The sequence below is a fragment of the Medicago truncatula genome, chromosome 3 (genome assembly GCF_003473485.1).
Source record: "Medicago truncatula cultivar Jemalong A17 chromosome 3, MtrunA17r5.0-ANR, whole genome shotgun sequence".
Classification (NCBI taxonomy): domain Eukaryota; kingdom Viridiplantae; phylum Streptophyta; class Magnoliopsida; order Fabales; family Fabaceae; genus Medicago; species Medicago truncatula.
This window is the reverse complement of record NC_053044.1, coordinates 30,567,851-30,588,602: the sequence shown is the minus strand read 5'-3', so window position 1 is coordinate 30,588,602 and position 20,752 is coordinate 30,567,851. Positions and strand designations below refer to the sequence as shown.

General features: G+C 33.0%; 2 protein-coding genes across 2 annotated transcripts; both read right to left on the bottom strand.

The window, feature by feature from the left end:
- Window positions 1-7,375: 7,375 nt before the first annotated feature.
- Window positions 7,376-8,230, bottom strand: LOC25491027 (F-box protein At3g44326). Its single transcript, XM_013604942.3, has one exon. It carries the CDS (start codon window positions 8,228-8,230, stop codon window positions 7,376-7,378), a length of 855 nt encoding a protein of 284 aa, XP_013460396.1.
- A 3,561-nt stretch (window positions 8,231-11,791) lies between these two features.
- On the bottom strand, window positions 11,792-12,520 carry LOC25491025 (F-box protein At3g44326). The gene has a single exon (XM_024778899.1). It carries the CDS (start codon window positions 12,518-12,520, stop codon window positions 11,792-11,794), a length of 729 nt encoding a protein of 242 aa, XP_024634667.1.
- Between the last annotated feature and the right edge of the window lie 8,232 nt (window positions 12,521-20,752).

Here is a 20,752-nt window from a genome sequence, read left to right as displayed (position 1 = left end):
CACGGTTAAGAGAGGAGGAGAAGGAGACATTTATATTACATTTATACCTACCTCTTGCTGGTTTTTCCCATCTGCTTACTTCTGTCGGCTTGGCTGCTGATGAGTTGTGGCTTGAATAGTACCACTGGCATTTCTAATACTTTGAGCTGACTTCCAGTCCTCAAGAAGAGTCGTTTTCCTAGTCCACACTTGAGCGTTGTCTCGGTTTTCTGTGGCCATAACTTTAAGTTCATTCTTTTCCAAATGCTCTACATAATTGTAGCAAAGAAAGCACAATGAGCTGGACTAAGTGTAGATATATAGCATATTAAATATCACCACATCCATATTACATTTTGCCTGAGAGCTCTGTCAATCTTGTCCCGAAGGTTAACCTCTCGCCATATATGCATAGCACTAGGACATTCTGATAAAACATGGATCCCATCTTCATAGTTACTACCGCAAAGCACACAATCAATGGGACAATGTATACCTCTGCTGATTAGGCGGGCTCTGATAGAAAAACAACCCCGACATACACGTCAAACAAGATTCTTAATCTTGGGAGGAACCTTTAACTTCCAAATTAGCTGTCATCGGCCTAGTACATGTAAATGAGAATTATCTGCATATGGAATAAACACTTATGGCCGAAACTTAACATAACACATGACTATTTCTCATTGATACATATTTCTTGCATCTAAATTTATTTAATTATATCTGATTGATATTCGTAAAATAACATAACTTTGAGAAAGTTACAAAATATTTCTCATTTATAAATTATACACGGGATAATATTTATTAGAAGATATACAACTACTTTTAAAAAAATTACATATTTTCAATATTGCTTCTTTAGTAAAAATAATTTGCCTTTATTTTTTTGTTTAACTTAATGTCATATAATAAAATAATTTTTCATTGTTATAGATTAGTAGTTATTATATTCTTTAGAAGTATGACTACCAAAAGCACGGGATAAATGATCAATGAGCCACTAAATAATATAGTTGTACAATTCTTTCACGATACTCATAACGACATCTTTATTATTAATGAGATCTTTATTATTTTTAATATTTTGACATATTTTTAGTCTATAACTTTATGATATTTAATACTCCCTCTGTTACTTTTTAAGTGTCTTTTTAAAAAATTAACACCAAATTAGCGTTGTTTATTTTTGTATATTTTCTTCCTATTATATCCTAATTTTAATCCACCAATAAATTCCTATTTATTTGCACACACTATATCTTTCCAATAAATCTAATGTTTTCTTTCTATCGTAACAAATAATTGTCAATCTTGTTATCCAACAAATTCCTAAATTTAGATAAACTTTGTTTAGTAAAATAACAAACTTTGTTTTTCCAAAAAGATAGCATTAATTAATTTTATTGAAAAAGATAAGAGTAATTGACAAATGGTATAATTGACAAATCATATCCTTAAGATACAAAAAGACAGTTAAATATAAACGAAAATTCATCCTAAAAATACACTAAAAAAGGAACGGAGGGAGTAACAATTATTTCACCTTTAAAAAAACAACTATTTCAATTATTTTATCATGGACAAACAAATTACACTAAGCTCTCTTATAGTCTTCTTAAATAACATAAACACCCACTCTATTTTTTTTAGTAAACATTAATCTCCTTTATTTCATTATCAAATTGTTAAACACCGCTTTTATAATAATATAACACCTATACTAATATTTAAACACCAGGAGGGGCAAAATCCATTTAAGATTCACTTTTTGCTTCCCCCGAAATAGGAGTTTTTCGGAGAAGAGGGAAGATGATCTCTTTAAAATTTTATTTCATTGTCAAAATTATTCTTAGATGAATTTAAAATCTCAATATTATCCTTATAACAACTTTTATTATTAGGTTATTTTATCCTTATAACAACTTTTTTTGAAAGATTGTAACAACTTTTATTATTATTAGGTTATATTATCCTTGTAACAATTTTTATTATTATGTTATCTGTGACTCCTATTTATTACCTGTAAAAATCACTCTTCCTACTCTACTGCTACTTTGTTGCTGTCAACCGTTGCTTCAGATCTCCTCCAACATAAATTGTGAGTCGACCTATCGTCAGTCTATGAAATTGAAAAAAACAAGCATTTTTCGTATATTTAAGTAAGTTTAAGGGTAAGATAGTAAATTAATTTTAAAATCCCTCCCTTCCCCTTGTGAACCCAAAATATTTTTAATTAAAATCCATCCTCTCCCCTCTTTTGAACCAAACATGTATTTAATTAAAATATCTTCCATCCCTTTCCTTTCCCTCCCCTCCATTAAAATCCCTCTCCTCCCCTCACATCCGTTGAACCAAACGGGCCCTAAAGGTCGTACTAATGCCTAGAAATTAAATCTATGATAGGGCTACATTTCATATCTTCAAAGCATAAAAATATGATCCATTGATAAAAAACATCATTTTGATTAAAGTGAAGTTGGAATATTTTTTTTAGAGGGTCAAAATGGTAACATTGAAAAAGGTGAAAAAGATAAGGGATCAAAAGTACATGTAAGCCCAAAAGAAAAATGTGTACCCCATTTAGACTCTTAATTGCAATATGCTAATTCAAAACAAATTATTTTGTCATTAGAATCAACATTGACACAATAAATCGCCTTTTTTGGACAAGAAATCATGATTTTTGAAGAAAAAAGAGTTGGATCAAAATTGCAATATATTGAAAAGTGAGGATAAAATAGTTCGATTTTAAAATAAGAGGACCGTTTTCGTGACTTATATAAAATAAGGGATCAAAATTGCAAAATTGATTTTGAAAAAAATACAGTCGTAGAAAGTAAAAACTTGTAATGTTTGTTTGATTCTAATATAATGTAAGAGAATGTATAATGCTAAAAAATAAATGAAAATTTTACCATTTCAATCTACTATACAGCAAGAGTTATGTAGCAAAATGTACAAAAGTTTTGACATCCTTCGCAATGAAAATTCAACTGCAATTCATAATTCAGAATATGTAGCAAAATTGCCTAGATGTTGTGCATACCACCCAATATATTTAGAATGCATGGTCTTCGTGGTTGGGAGTGGTGATTTCGCGGTGGATCTGGTGGTGGCTCGTGGTTGTAGTTTTTAGATTCGGATTTGGATCTAGATCTAGATCCCTTTTGTGATGGTTGCTGAGAAAGATAGGTGGTGTGGTTGTTGGTGGTGAATATGTGTTTTTGTGTGGTGGTGACATTTTGGTGATGATGATGAGCATGGGGCAGTTTTCGTTTTTGTAGAAGGAGGGTTATTGGTTAGTGATGTTGGAGAGGGAGGGTTTTTATGGGTAGATTCTTTAGTTTTTCAGCTGCTGTTTGGATTTTCTTTCAACAGTTTCGTGGTTCACAATATTGTTTTCTTGTGCTCCACGGTCCATTTTTGGTGACCTCATATGCTGTTTTGGTGGATCGGTGGTGAGAAGAACCGGGTTTCGGGTTGTATGTGTGGTGAAGGTTTTGTGGTGTGTGGCAAGGTTTTACAACTCGAGAGTTTACCTCAACTCGTTTTAGCTATGTAAACTTGAATCGTAAACTCGACTCAGTAAACTCGTACGAGTTTACCTAAAATTAAATTATATAAAATTTATGATATATATAACATATGTAAGCTAATATTTAAACAAAACATAACCAATTAACCACATTTAAATAATAATCTCTAACAATAAAAAACAAAATTTATCAATACATTTAAACTCTGTTTCATCTTCAATTGTTCAATTTTCTCATTTAAATACTTGAACAAGTAATATATTTGAATGATTTCAAATCAATCAATAATAACAAGATTCTAAATGCATTCCCTAAAATTCAATGTATGTCATTGTCACGCATTGTCGTAGCTTCTGTACATAACAAGCATGAAAAAAACGAGTTATGTTAACCGTAAAGGCAACATTTCAGCACTTTGGGATTGAAAAAAGAATTGGATTTTGAAAGAAAACGAGACAAAAAAAAAACCAAAAAAAAGATAAAAAAATTCAAAGGTAAACTCGGACGAGTTTACTCCGAGTTTAACACGTGTTAACTCAGTCAAATTCGTCAAACTTTCCGATTTCACCAAAAATCGAGTTTACACGTTTTTGCCACTTAAAAACAAACTCGGGCAAGTTTACGAGTTAACACTCGATTTGTGGAACAGTGGTGTGTGGTGGCGGTGATGTAGTAGGCAGACGGAGCATCATAAGTTTTTTACGGTTGTTTTTGGTGATGTCTAAATGGTAGCAAAATGGATGGTGGTCAACGGGAGGGTTAGCGAGGTTATTGGTGTTTGCGTGGTGTGATGGAAATAGTTGCTTGCGTGATGGTTGGGGTTTTTTGGAGGTGTGGTTTTTGCGTGGTGTTTTGGATGGGGTAGGCTTGGATTTTGTTTATGTTGTTGTGCGGAGGGTTGTCTTCGATTTAGGTGTTCCTTTCACTGCTTTCAAAGATAGTCCTTTGTTAATGTTTCTTGCGGGGTTTTTCAATTTTTGTCACGGGGTTTACAATTGGGTGCTCCCCATCTTTCATTTGTATATTGCTATTTTACGACCCCTGTCCTAGCAACTCTTATGCTGGTCAGGACTCATTGTGATTTTAATAAATTCCATTTTAACTTCTTCAATTTTTTTTTTTAATAGTGAGACCTACTAAAATTATAAAAAAGAAAAATGAATATTTTTTGAGTCTAAGATTTGAACCTATTCATCAAAGAGGATATGAGGTCTTCATTCTGACTAATTGAGCTATAAAATCTATGACTAGTTTATCATATTATATATGCTTATAACTATATTAAAATATTTAAGGTCTTTTTATTACCCAATTTTTAAATCTTAAAACTCTAACTTGTACTGCTTAACCTTTGGAACGGTCATGATGTTACTACAAATTAGCCAAATCAAATGTCACATACCAAAAGTAAAATATATTTTTTTGGTTACTCCAAAAGTAAAATATTGGATATATAATACAATTCTAGATGATTAATCATTATACACTAATCCAAGTAAAAAAATAAACTTCACCATGCTAGTAGCAAATCATTTATCTTTCTACCTACTCTACTTCTTCCACTAGTTTGTGACAAAAATATACAGAACCACATTTCAAGTATTTAATCCCCCACTCACCTCTCTCTCTCTCTCACACACACCTTATAATTAACATCTTAAGGGCTTTGAAGTTTTAAGTTTCTCAATCTTCTTGACCATGCATTCTACATTTCCTAATTAAATGGCTAAGTCTGTTTTGTTGGCATCATTTGTCTCCAAGCCATAAATGGAACAAAAAACCTTCTTTCCATTTCTCAAGTGCATTTCAATAACCATCCTTTTACATCTGATGCCGGAAAACTTTTTCGCCGGTTTTCTGGCCTTGCTGCAATATTTTTACTACCTCTTCCTTTCACTTGTCCTTACTGTTAGTCCGACTCTCAGGCTAATAGGAAACGGAATTCAATATCTCTTCATTGCGAACAAAATTTCTTCAGCAATAAATTTATTACAAAAGAGATTTTGTTTGCAATAACGAGATATTTGATTCCATATTGTATTAGTAGAGTCGCCAGATGGGAGTTAAATAGCAGCAAAGCCAAACATAAACCAAAATCGGACAAGAAAACATTGAGACCAAGTTATAGTGTAATAAGAAAATGTAACATTTGAACTAATAGTATTAGATTTCTTCATTTCAGGTTGTATTTAGATCGATATGCAATATGCATGATGGAATTTTTCTCTATTAATTAGTCATACAGTGTAATAGCTCAATGATATTGCATGCAAGAGATACAATGTTTAAAGCAAAAACAGGAAGAATCGAATCGGTTTCCAGTTGCAACAACATAATTGTTTATTATGATCCAATGCCTAAGGTACATTTTATACATGAACCTGAAGAATAATCAATCAACCGGTATTATGCTTTGGATTGGGCAATTTACAATTCCACATTGACCACATAACACTACAACATAATTGAGATTTAGTAACAATTGAAAACTATTACTAAATCAAGCAAAATGTTACTAATTAAATTTAGTAACATTTGAACAATTTCCCTTTGTTACTAAAGAGCTTTAGTTACATTTTAGAGTATTATCTGTAACATTCAAAAAGTGTCGTAAAATGTTACATTATTGTAACACTTTTTGTATCACCTGTAAAAATAAAAAAATGTAATTGATGTGTTTGTTAATATTGATTGTTGACCACAAGAAGAGGGCTTTGTAACTAAGGTGTTTTTTTTTTTTTTGAAGAAGCAAAACTAACCCCCTCAAATTGACATCAGAGAGAATCAAACCTGAAACCTCGAGGAGGAGCACACTCCCAGGTCCCAAGCCAATAGCTAAGGTGGTTAGTAAAAGGAGTTGCTTGCTACTTGCTAGCTAGAGATTGTTGGTGTTCATATTGGAAGCCTTTGAATAGCTTGGTCTTGAAGTGCTCCAAGCTAGGATTTCTTGTGTTGATTAAGCTGCTGAGAACAAAGTAAGTGCTAATAATGTAATGCAACAGTGTAACACAAACACTCAGATAATTATCATTTGTGGTTTAAAATTTGGTTTGCAATTTCGTTGTGAACTTCAAAAACTGCAAAAAAAAAAAATACAAGCAAATGCAGCCCATACTGTCGACTGTAATTGTAGTTATAACATATTAACATCGTTGCGAAGACCTCTAAAACCTTTTATACTGCATCTGCAATTACAGTAGCGTCACAATTTAAAATTTATGTTATGTTCTATTTCATGAAATCGTTTAGATCTTTGATGTTAACTTAGTACATATATATAGTAGCTTATTCCCCTTCTTTATTACTATTAAACAAACTGAATATTATTGTAAAGCTGATAAAAACACAAGTGAAGGTTGTCGTAGCATTCAAATGTTCCGGACAAGGTTGATACAAATCAAATGTAAAATAGTGGAAGTAATACGACTTTGATAATTAATGGTCACTACCTTGCCTTCCATATCAGGGTTATACCACCAGAATCTATTTCTGTATCAAGCAAACTCATTCATTGTCATGCAAGGAAAGTACCTTGAAATAAATCTTAATTTAGAGGACAAGCAAGCGATTCTTTTTTAATAGACAAATGTTACTGGTTAATTTGTTAGGGAGAGGGGGAATTTGTTAGCATCAGGGATTAATGCACTCAACATGTAAATAAGATATTTTAATAGTTTTTGGATAAACTTCTTAAAGAAGTTATTATGCAAAATGAAATATCAAAAGAATTTTTCAAAAAGCGATGGAAGGAATGTATGAATATAATCAATCGAATGAAGTTCACAGATGTCTGATGAAGTAAACAACAGGAAAAAATATATATAGTATAAAGAAACAAAAAGAACAAAAAAATGTCAATCTATCATATCAAAGTATGATGTTTCAAATTTCTTCCTTTCTCCGTAATGAATTGCATTAAGGAGAATGGTTACGCCTTGCTCCACTCCGACAAGACATCCGTCCACATCCTCCATTCTAGATAGCACTCTTCTCAGGTGCAACTCATCTTCATTAAAGAAACAAAAAACCCTCACCACACAGTTGATCATCTTCGTCCTTACTTGGCTCTCCCCCGCCATCACCATGGCATAAACCACCTCATAGTGATTCAACCATGGTATAACAGAGAGAGGTTCGACACTAGAACAAAACAACTTTGCTGCACGCTTTCGAGTTGGATCGATAACAACCCAACTCAACCTCAAATTTTCTTGCAAATATTCATTGTACTCCTCGTTTACCAGAAAATGAATGTGATCCAAATTTGAATAATCAAACTTCACATCAAATATATTCCGGGAAAAATAAGGAAAGTTGTTTGTGTTTAAGTGTTCAACTAGAACTCTTGAAAACAAAGGCTTTCCATGTACGAACACATCAACGACATGGATTAATTCTGTTGTAGGAGGATAGAAACGGTAAGAATTATTATTTTTATGGTTGTGAAGGGAAGGGAAGGCGTCCGAGAAGAAGGAACGGTAACCTCCAGGGAAAGTAGAGATAACGTTGTGAACGATAGGATCCAACAGCAAAGAAGGCCACGTTGAGGTGCATATGTTCCGCCATAGATCTTCGTTGCTGTGGCAAATCATGTGACGAAGTTCTGAACACACAGAGGATAAGACGGTTAAGGTTGTGCCGTCGAGACGGGGAAGGATGTGGGTATGAATGATGTCTGTATCTAACCTACTGAAGATATTCATTCTCATGGTGATTGATTGGGTGAATAATTGTTTTGAGAAGGCTAGGGTTTTATTTTATGAACGAGCTAGGGCTTTATGTTTGTACAGCGGTGGAAACTCATGTTTTGGTTTAGGGTTAATGAAGGATTAGGGGTATTGGTATTTATAGTTGTGGATCGGGTTTGAAAAGAAAATTCATTTGAGCCAAAGAAACAATTACACATGATCAGTAGGTTTAGATGACTAATTTTAAAAATATTTGATCCAAATAATTTTTTTGGTACAAGATCTCAAAATTAATACACAAGATAAACTTCTTTTTCTATTTGTATTTTTTTTCAGTCTAGAGACAATAATACACAAGATAAACTTCTCTTTCTATTTTGGATAAACTTCTCAAAGAAGTTATTATGCAAAATGAAATATCAAAAGAATCTTTCAAAAAGTGAAGGAAGGAATGTATGAATATAATCAATCGAATGAACATCTTCCTCGGAATGCAGCTTGAAAATGCGTGCTCTTGCCACATGTCTCTGCTGTTGCATGGTGAGGAAAGAGTTCCTCGGATTTTCATCGGAAATTGACATAAAAAATTGTGCCTACACAGATATTTTGACACAGGTATAACAAGGAAAATGGTCCTCCGAAAAACATATTTTTAACGAGGAACAAATTCTTCCCTAGGAAAGTCTCGTTGGAATTCCATGGATTTGTAACAAACGAACCCTATGAGATCATTTTTTATAACTTTTTATAAGAAACAAAATCACTTATTTTTACATAAAATCAATTTAAAGAGTCATGTATCTGTTCGTTATAGTTTTCCTAAAAAAACAGAATCTACAAGTAATATAAAACAACTTCAAATGAAAAGTTGTTAAGTAACTTTTCAAAAATAATTTTTTTAGAGCAGAGAAAATAAGCATAAAAAGATGAAGATGATTTTGCTACGAAAATCACTTTTAAAGAGTTGTATCCAAACAAACTAAATTATTTTTTTAACTTGTGGTTTTTAATACGATAAACAAACACCAAATTGAATATTCTTCTTTTTTTATTAGAAATATCAAAATAATCTTCAAAATAATTGAATGTCAAAATAATTTTTTTCAATCAGTAACAAACTAGCCCTATATTAATTTACATTTACTTAAAATAAGTTATATAATATATGTGTTTTTTTTTATCTCATCTGCAGTAGAATTATCCTCATATGAGTTTTTCTTTTTAGGTAATGCAATGAAAAATGAAAATTGTTTTAATATTTAGTATAAAAAAAATTAGAGTAAATTACACTCCCCTCCCCTCAAAGATGCTTGAATTACACTCCCCTCCCCTCTTATATTAAAATATACACTTCCCTCCCCTATTATTCAAAACATATTAGAAAATATTTCACTCCCCTCCCTTGAGAGAAGCTTGAATTACATTCCCCTCCTTTTTTATGTTAAAATCTACGCTTTACTCCCTCAATAATTTTTTTATTTTTTTTTATAATAATCTAGCAAAAAAATGGTCTAACATATGCACTTTGAAGAAAAATAGTATTACATGTTCATTTTAATAAAATCAAAATTTGAATACATATTTTTTTTTTCTTTCTATTTTTTATTCACATTTTCATTAATATGTAAATTTAAACCCTATTATAACATATGAAACAACCCAAAATAAAATTAAAATATATGAAAAATAACTAAAGTCAATTAAGTAATGCTTATTTAAATGTGAATTTTATACTCCAAATTATAAAATTAATAACAAAATATTTAATCTTGATTATAACTGACATTTAAATTATAAAAAAAATGAATTTTTGTTTCTTAAATTGTGATTCAAAATTAGTATATATTATAAAAATATTTAATTATGTTAAAATAGATTGAAGTGTAGTGTATATTTAATTATTAAGGGAGGGGGTTGAAATTCAAGCTTCTCATAAGGGAGGGGAGTATTCAACTTTACTTTTCAAGGGAGATGAGTGTATATTTTAACATAAGAGGGGAGGAGAGTGTAATTCAAGCATCTTTGAAGGGAGGGGAGTGTAATTTACTCAAAAAATTATTAATAAAAAAATCTAATTAATAAATACATTTCATATGAGTTTGTCAATCTTTTTTGGGATCCAATCAGATTATAGGTTTTTTTATTGGTGGGATTTTGTTGGTGTGGAGGTTTGGGTCACAAGAAGTTTTGAACATGTTTTGATCATTCAAGGGTGGTTCTTGAAAAGTGGGACTGTGTTTTCTATTGCAAATGTGTATACTTCTTGTGATAGCGAAAGGAAGCAAGAGTTGTGGTCTAGATTGTGTGGATGGAGATTTCAATGCAAGTCAGCATGAGGATTATTCATGCTTTAATTATTTTATTGATGATAATATTCTTTTTGATCTCCCTTTGTGTGGGGGAAGTTTTACCTGGTAATGTGGTGATGGTTCAAAAATGAGTCGGTTGGATCGTTAACTGCAAATCATTGTCCAGTTTTGTTGATTATTGACGAAGAGAATTTACATCAATTGGTCAAGGAAAAATGGAAATCTTTTTGGAAGAGATGCTAATTCTATCATTACGGAATATTAATGGCTTTTAGGAGGAGTGCTAATTCTATCATTAATATTAAAGTAAATTAGTGTGAGGTTGAAGGAGTGGAGAATATTAGAGGAGCTGTTTTTAAACATTTTAAGAATCATTTTCAGTGATATTAATATATGCGGAAAAATACGATAAAATGTAGCCAATGGAATCCACGTAATCGTGGTTATAATGCCGTTGTGGAGACCTCTAAAACCTTTACATTCAATTCACAATTACATTTGCGTCACAATTTAGAATTTAAGTTTAAAATTTACAGTTACGCATTTTTTTTTTTCATTCATGAAATCATTTAGATCTTTGATGTAAACTTCGTATGTATAGTTGGTTAATGTACTTTTTTTATCGCAATTAAACAAACTTAATATTATTGTAAATTGATAAGAACACAAATGAAACTTGTCATAACAGGTCAAATGTTCCAGATCAGGTGATACAAATCAAATCTATGATCGATATAGTTGATGAAATCACTACAATTATATGTTGATATAATTGATGAAACCTGTTCTTATAGTTTTCCTTCATATTCTTCTCGTCTTTTTCATCTTCATATCATCTTCATCAATCTTCAACAATAAGAATCCCAGAAAAATTCCAGAAGAAAATGAAGAAAACCTAACATTTTTGAATTAAAACTAACGGAAATAATCAAAATGTGTAACGGAGAGAAGTTAAGGAACCAAAATAAATCAAATTTTAATTAAGGGACCAAAGCGATACTGCCTAAATAGTTAATAGTTAAGGACCAAAAATGCAATTTAATATAAAGAAACAGAAGGAAAAAATAAATGTCAATGAATGAAGTGAAAAGAAAAGTCACTTGTTAGATCATGCCTTTCTTCTTCCTTCATATAAGCTAACAAATTTGACATCAAAATGAGTAGAAAGTCCATAAAACATGATTTATTCAACCAACCTTCAACATATCTAGGGAAGAATATTAGCAAAACATCAATCAACCACTCAATTTTTTTTTTAACATGCAACTGGATATCATGCATTACGATTTACCATCACTACTCTCCTCAAATGCAATTGCAACCAATCTCCATCGACGTCGTTACAACCCTTACAGTCAAACGTGAGCTCCAATTTACAAATATCCATCTTCGGCCATAGTTGGCCTTTCCTTGTCATTCCAATCCCAAACTGTATCATATTTCTACCCCCGCTAGATCCTGTAAACCACAAAGGGTTGCGATAAGAATGAAACAAGTCCACTGCACACTTACGAGTTGGATCGATAACTATCCAACTCAACGTCAAATTCTTTGTCAAATAATCAAACCACCCCTCCTTTAACGGAATGTGAATTGTTGGGCCCAATGTGGAGTCATAAATAAGAGTAGTATTCTCTGTAGTTAGGCAGCCAACTAAAACTCTTGAAAGCAAAGGTTCTCCATGTAAGTAGATATCAATGGTGTGGATTAATTCTGCAAAAAGATACCAAGAGTAAGAATTATTATTGTGATGGTTGAAGGAGAAGAAGGAACGGTAACCACCGGGAAAAGTGGAGATGACGTTGTTAGCTATGGGATCCAATAGCAAAGAAGGCCATGTTGAAGTGCATATGTTCCGCCATAGATCTTCGTTGTTGCAGATCATGTGGCGGAGTTCTGAAGATACACAGGATAATATGGTTAAGGTTGTGCCATCGAGGCGGGGCAGGATGTGGGCACGAATAATATCTGGATCCAACGAACAGAAGATACCCATGCTCATGGTGGGTGGGTGGGTGGGTGAACGATGAAATTGTTTTGAGGAAGCTAAGGGTTTTAAGTTATTTGTTGCGGTGGAAACGCATGTTTTGTTTTAAACTTAGGTTTAAGAAGGGAATACAACTAGGTTTATTGGTATTTTTTTAATTAAAGGCTACTAGTAAATTATATTATTAATGTGATTCTAAAAAAGATTGGTAGAAAACAAACTTATCCAAAAGTTCCTTCAAAAACCAAACTTACCTCAAAAGTCTTCTCGGTGAATTCTTTCTATGTTGCTTTGAAGCATGCCAACAAAACCCATGTATGAGGGTACCGCCCGAACTAAATCTAATTTGACGGGTTTTATCGGATTTGATTGGGTTTGGGTATGAGTTTGAGTTTTCTCCAATTTCAAACATGGGTACGGGACGGATAACAGTGATATAGGTACCCATTGAACCCATACCCAAACTCACCCTGAATGTAGAATTTCAATTTATTACCCATTTTATATAAATAGAAACCAAAATCATAAATCATTTCACTCACACAGTTAGAGTATCAGTCTTTCAGATGACACTCACTTATCTTAGTTCTCTCTTTCTCCTTCCATATCTCACACTCTCGGCCTCTCTCTTCTCAATCACCATAACCATCAATCGCATCATCTCTTTGTTAGATAATGCATTATAACATTGTGCTCGGGGATGAAAATACTTTTATTTTTATAACAAATAAATTATCCACTGCGAGGATAGAGATAGGGCAGGGATACCCGTACCCGTCGAGAATGGGTATCGATTTCTCATCCCCGTTGGGTATGGGTAGGGTAACAAATAAGTATATGAGAATAAGGTATGGGGATGGGGAATGAAAAACATGTCCCCTCGCCTCATTGTCATGCGTAGTTGCTTTGATTGTCAAGCTTCTTTCTCGTACGGTTTTGAGTGTGGCTACCCGTAGGGGCCTAAGGGTATTTGGAAGCCTAAGAGTGTGTTTGGATGGGGGGATGTTTTGAGGGAATGTAATGTTTTGAGGGAATTCAACTACTTTGAGGTGAATTCAAACAATAGAATTCAACTTAAAGTAGTTGAATTCCCTTAAAACATTCCCCCATCCAAACACATTCTAAGGGTAGTTGGAATATATAGTTTGGCGTCTCAAAAATTCAAATCTTCTATTGACAATTAATTTTTGGAAGACTTTCTACCCAATTGAAGAGGACCATTGTTGGATGAGGTTAGTTTATATTGTGTGTGGTGTCCAAGAAAACTAGAGGTGGAAGATCATCTATTTTTTAGATGTTGTTTTATCGGTAAGGTTTGGTATTCAATTTTTAATTGGATTGAAACATGGATGATTCTCCCTGGAAATGTTATCTTTCCTATACCATTTTACGTCTTCTTCAAACAAAAACACCGAAAAGGCCTAATGTTTATTTGACATGCAACAACTTAAAATCCGAGAATCTCGGAATGTGGCTATTTTTTTCTTCTAAATGCATGGAGGTGGAAAAGATTGTTGAAGCTATCAAAGTGATATTGAGGGGATTCCAACGGAGAATAATCAGCTTCATCGTGAAGTGGTGCTTCTAGGCTCGAATCTATGCTTCGGAGGATGCAACAAGGCGGAAACAATTAATCATTTGTTTCTAATTAGGTGATAATTTTTTGGCAGTATTTGGCATCTTATCCATAGATGGTGAGGAATTTCAACGGAAAACCCAGCTGATGTTGGAAAGCATGCTCTCAAATTTGACGGTCCTCAAGCTTTTCGGAAGGATGTCAACTTTTCTCTTCAAGTTGTCTTCCGGTATGTCTGGTTGACCTCACTCTTGCAGAAGAATCTTGATAGGGACTTGTTGTTGCTCTAGGTAGTCACATTTTTCTTCCATAAATTATAGTTACAAATTATGGATGCAAACACATTCGTTGTCATGCGAGGAAACTGATGGTGAAAAATAGCAGCTATGAAGTCGCTATAGTGAAGTGGAATTTGAATAAATTGCTCTTTTTCCGCAATAGGTATTGATTGCTAAATAGCGGTTATAGTGGCGTTGTAGCAATGTCGCACAACATACTTTGGTCAAAGCGCTATTTTCCTTGATGTGATTCCTTGATCAATGATTGAAAACAATAAAGGAAACTATCTTTAAAGAAACCAAAATCCAGAAGACACTCAACTTTTTTTTTCTTCTATTTCTGATAGGCAAATGTTGATGTTCATATGTTTATATAGTGTTTTTAAGTGCAGAATGTGACATTGTGAAGAAGCTTGAGAAACTAAAAGTAAAAGAACTTAATAGAGATTATATGGTCTTGCGTGTGAGGGATTAAAAATACCGAGAAGGAAAAGGAAGCTTGAGTAAAAAAGTCCAGAAATAATGTTGAATATGAAGATAACCAGAATCAATTAATCAGATGATGAGCAGAGGGGTCGTAAATAGCATCAAGGCCATAAAGAAACCAAAATTGGACGAGAAAAGTAACGATTGAGTTTTATGTTTAGTGCAAATTGAGTGAAAGGAATTGCCATAGTCTCAAACACAGCTCACAGATACACAATCACTTACATAGTTATCATCTGTGGTTTGAAACGGTCATTGCAATTATGCATCAAACCGTAGAAAAAATGAAGAAAAACAAGAGCAAATGCAGCCGATGCAGTCGACCGTAATTGTTGTTATAATTCCGTTGTGGAGACGTCTAATACCTTTATATAGCGTCTACAATTACAATTGCATCACAATTTAGAATTTATGTTATGCTCTATCTCATGAAATCATTTAGATCTTTGAGGTTAACTTGGTATATATAGTAGTAGATTAATCCAATTCTCTATTACTATTTAAAAAACTAAGTATTATTATAAACTAGTAACAACACAAATTAAATTTGGGGTAGCAGTTCAAATGTTTTAGATCAGGATGATACAAATCAAACATATGATTGTTGATGTATTACCAAAGAATCCAAATGTCAAAAGCATTAGACTCCAATTTTATTCTCATAATATCAAGATTAGTTTAAAGCTAATTGATTCTTGTAAACACAACAACAATACTTGTAAGCAGAAGACCAATTTAATTTTACAGCTTTGTTACATGAAATAAACTCACCTGTGAAGTTGTTTTATGCTTAGAAGTATCTAATTGACCTAATGATGAACTGAGTGATTTTGAATGAGGTGATGATAGTATTGTCTTGGCATTAGCTGATGTGGTTCCTTCTTCAATAGTGGTGAAAGGTGAGGATAGACTTCAATGAGTGCATTTGAAACATGTAACTAAAATATTTTGGTAGCTTTTGGATAGATTTCTCAATGAAGTTCTTTTGCAAAAAGAACTATCAAACGAATCGTGCAAAAACTTATTTTAAAACAACATCTTCTCGTATAAATTGAAATTAGCTTCTCATACTCATTTCAATCGATCAGGAACTTTTTCATTTAACTTCTCCATAAACATCCAAAAGCTTATATTGAGTTAAACACTTTTCTTATAAGCTAGAAGCTAATCCAAACTAGACCAACGTAGAGGTATATCTAGAGAGAACAAAGAAAAGTGAAGGAATGGATGTATGATCACTAGTATACAGTACATGTTTCCTTTTATAGGATAGAGTAAAATAATAGGAAAAAAGAATAGTATAAAGAAACAGAAAATCCACTTGACACGAAATTCTACCCATTGTTCTTGCACTATATAAAGAATATTAGCAAAACCTTCAACTATAAGAATAGTAACTCGAATCAAATATGGTTAGCAACTTAACTATTTATTGGTATTTGCTTTGCCATTTCTATTTGTCATATATGAGTTATGATGTTTTTTTTTTCTTTGAATATCTCCAATCTGGCATTTGACAAACTCTTCTTGGGTTAATCGAATTTCTTCCTCTCGCCATTTTGAATTGCATTAAGAAGAATGGTGACACATTGAGTCCGTCCAACTATATTTCTGCGGATCATATCCTTCATTCCTACTGCCACATTCTTCAAGTACAACCCATCAGCATTAGAGAAGCAAGTGACCCTCACCTGACACTTCATCGGTACTTGGTACTCCCCGGCCATTGCCTTCTCGCACAGCATCTCATATTCACATCGATCATACCTATACACGCATCGGGCAACCATATAAGGTTTGCGACTGAAAGGAATCAAGTTCGCTGCACGCTTACGAGTTGGATCTATAACAATCCAACTCAACCTTAGATCCTTCTCTTCCAAATATTCCTACCACGTCTCGTTATGAATGCGACCCATATACAAATCATCGAACGTCAGATGAAATAAATCCGAAGAAGAAAGAGTCCAGTTTGTGATTAAGCTTTGAACTCGAACTCTTGAAATAAAAGGTTCTCTATGAATATAGATATCAACGGCATGTATTAAATCTATCCTAGGAGGATAGGAACAATGAGAATTATTAAGATGGTGCAGTGAAGGGAATGCGGATTATTCCTGCTTTAATTATTTTATTGATGATAATATTATTTTTGAACTCCCTTTGTGTATGATAAGTTTTACCTGGTGTCGTGTTGATGGTTCAACGATGAGTCGGTTGGACCATTTTCCTTTATCTGAAGAATGGAATACTATCTGGCCTCATTCTATACAAACGGCGTTACCTAGAAGAGTTTCAAATCATTGTCCAGTTTTGTTGATTATTGACGAAGAGATATTGGGTCCATGTTTGCAACGGTTGTTGAAATGCTGGGTAGATTTACCAGGTTATCAACAATTTGTCAAGGAAAAATGGCAATCTTTTTAGGTGGAGGGGTGGGGAGCATATGTGTTACAAAGGAAAAATTAAAGATGATTAAGGCAAGCTTAAAAGAGTGGCATCAAAATCACAATTAGAAACTGGCAGGAAGAATCCAAGAGGTAAAAGATAAAATTTCGTCTCTTGATGTCAAAGGGGAGAAACATGATTAAATGGAGGAAGAGTTGGAAGAGATGCATTAATTCTTTACCATCTATAATCTCCTTTCTCTTCATCGCTTAAACTCAAGTATCCAATGACAGCAATCTCGATTACATTGGTTGAGAGAGGCGGATGCTAATTCCAAGTTTTTTCATGGAATTATATCGTTAAGATCAAGGTAAATGGGTGTGAGGTGGAAGAAGTGGAGAATATTAGAGGAACTGTTTTCAAACATTTTAAGAATCATTTTCAGTGATAATATATATATTATTCAACTTGAAGTTTATATTTATATATATACATTACGTTTCTGTGTTAATTAAGGCAGCACAGTAAAATCTCAGTGATATTAATTGGATGCAACAAAATATATACAAGATTTATAAGAAAAAACTGGAAGAACCGAACCGGTTATGAGTAACCTGTTAAACAGCACAAAAAAAAATGTTCACTATGATCAACTGCCTAAGGTGTGTGTCCCAACCAATTGAGATCTGATGCATTGGATTGGACTATCCACATGTATTACTTAAATAATTTGCGTTTGTTATCATTGATTTTTCAGCTTAAAGGTGAGGCACAAGAAAAGGGTTTTGTGATCAAGATGCTAAGTACAAGGAGTTGCCACAGATTGCTTATGTTTATATTGGAAGTCTTTCAAGCTGAGTCTTGAAGTTCTTCGCGTTGTGATTTCTTGTGTTGATAACTTCTGTTTTGAAGTTGTTGGGAGCGAAATGATTGCTAGTAATGTAGCAATGTAACAAAAACACACACATACATGTGGTTTGAAATTGTCATTGGGGTTATAACAAGAGAAAAAATACGAGCAAATGTTGCCGATGGAGTCCACTGTAATCGTGTTTTATAATGCCGTTCCAGATCAGGTGATACAAATCAAATCTATGATATAGTTGATAAAGGATGTATGACCGATCTAATCAAATTCACTAGTAAGAGTATACAATCACTACAATTATAATGTTTCCACTCAATAGGATAAAGTATAAAGAAACAGAAAGAAAAAATAAATGTCAATGAAGTGAAAAGAAAATCCACTTGTTAGATCATGCCTTTCTTCCTTCATAGGAAAGAATATTAGTAAAACATCAATCAACCACTCAATTTAATTGGATAATAATAATAATAACTTTTTTAACACCTTACTTTCCGGAATCTCATGGAATGCAATTTACTTACAATCAGTGCTCTCAAATGCAACTGCAACGGATCTCCACCCATACAGTCGAACTTGAGCTCCATCCTCGGCCATAGTCCCGCCTTCCCCTCCATTCCGATCTCAAACTGTTTCATATTTTCACCCCTGCTATATCCTCCTAAAAAATTAGATTTGCAACAAGAAGGAAACAAGTCCACTGCACACTTACGAGTTGGATCGATAAGGATCCAACTAAACGTCAAATTCTTTGACAAATATTCAAACCACCCCTCCTTTGACGGAATGTGAATCCTTGGGCCCAATGTGGAGTCATAAACAATAGTCAGATTCTCTGCAGTTAGGCAGCCAACTAAAACTCTTGAAAGAAAAGGTTCTCCATGTAAGTAGATATCAATGGCGTAGATTAATTCTGCTGAAGGACACCAACTGTAATAATTATTATTACGATGGTAGAAGGAGAAGAAGGAATGGTAACCACCAGGGAAAGTGGAGATGACGTTGTTAGCTATGGGATCCAATAGCAAAGAAGGCCATGTTGAGGTGCATATGTTCCGCCATAAATCTTTGTCGTTGCAGATCATGTGGCGGAGTTCTGAAGATACGGAGGAGAAGGCGGTTAAGGTTGTTCCATCGAGGCGGGGCAGGATGTGGGCACCGATAATATCTGGATCCAACGTACTGAAGATATTCATGCTCATGGTGATTGGTGGTGGATGAACGATGAAAATGTTTTGAGGAGGCTAAGGTTTTGTGTTTGTTCGGCCTTGGAAACTCATGTTTTGGTTTAGGGCTACTTAAGGGATTTAGGGTTTGATGAGAACAAAATAGGATCTGGGGTAATAGTTGGTATTTTTTTTTTTTTTGAGAGAAGGTAATAGTTGGTATGGTTTTTTTTTTTTTGACAAACGGGCAGTAGTTTGTTTGGATACAATTATGGGTTTGTTTGCTACGAATCAAAATAAAATTGATTTTAATATGAAATAATTTAGAGATTTTATGAAAAATCAAAATCTATTTTGTGTTTGTTTACCGTATTAAAAATATTTTTTTAAACAAATAATCACTTTTTAAAAATAAAAATTCAATCCTTTGACCCTTATTTTCCCTCTTCTTTAAAAAAAATCAATTTTTTGATAAGCTACTCATAACAACTTTTCAAGTTCTTTTTAGATTTTATTTTTTAGATTTAGATTATTTTAAAAGTTGTAACATACGGAGACAATACTCTTAAATTTGATTATATTTGCCATTTTATGATGTAACCAAAAAAAAAATATTTGATTATATTTTTAAAAAAAATAATTTTTTTTTAAAAAACTTTAACAAACAGATTTTGAATGTCAAAATCACCTTTATTTTAATCTGTAACATACGGGTCCTATGACACCATTTGTTGTAATTTTTTAAGAAAAAAACTCTTTGTTTTTACAACAAAAGAAAAAACCACTTTAAAGAGTATCGTATCGGTTCATTATAGTTTTTTTAGCAACAAAAAAAAGAATGAACAGAAAATTATAAAAAAAGCTATTAAAAGTAGCTTTTCAAATGATACTTTATTTATAGGGGTGAAAAAATATGCATAAAAAAATTGAGGTGTTTTTCAACAAAAACTCTCTTTTATAGTTGTATCCAAACTAACTAACTTTTGTTTGTGAAGTCATTTTTATTATGATAAACAAAGACAAAATTGATTTTGCTTTTTTTATAAAATATGTAAGATATAATCTCAAAAATATTGAATGTCAAAATCAAATTTGAAGGTTATAAAAACACAAGAAGGGGGGGTTGAATTGTGTTTTCTTTTTCTGTCTAAAAATTCTTCTTCTGATAAAACTTCAGAAGCAGTTTGATTGCTCCTGATGAAGTGATCAGAGTCAGATTGCAGCGGAAAAGAACAGAGCAGAGAAAAGAAAGACAAAGACACAAGCAGTTATCCTGGTTCCTTCCACAACACGGAAGTAGTCCAGTCCCCCTTGCACTTCCAAGGAGATTTCACTATAATCACAAGATTACAACTGCTCAATACTTTCAAAGTATGAGACTTCACAAAACAATGCTCAAGCACACACGCAAGAGTCTTCCAATGCTCAAGCACTAAGCAAGAGACTTCTAATGCTCAAGCACGCAGGCAAGAGACTTCTAATCAAACA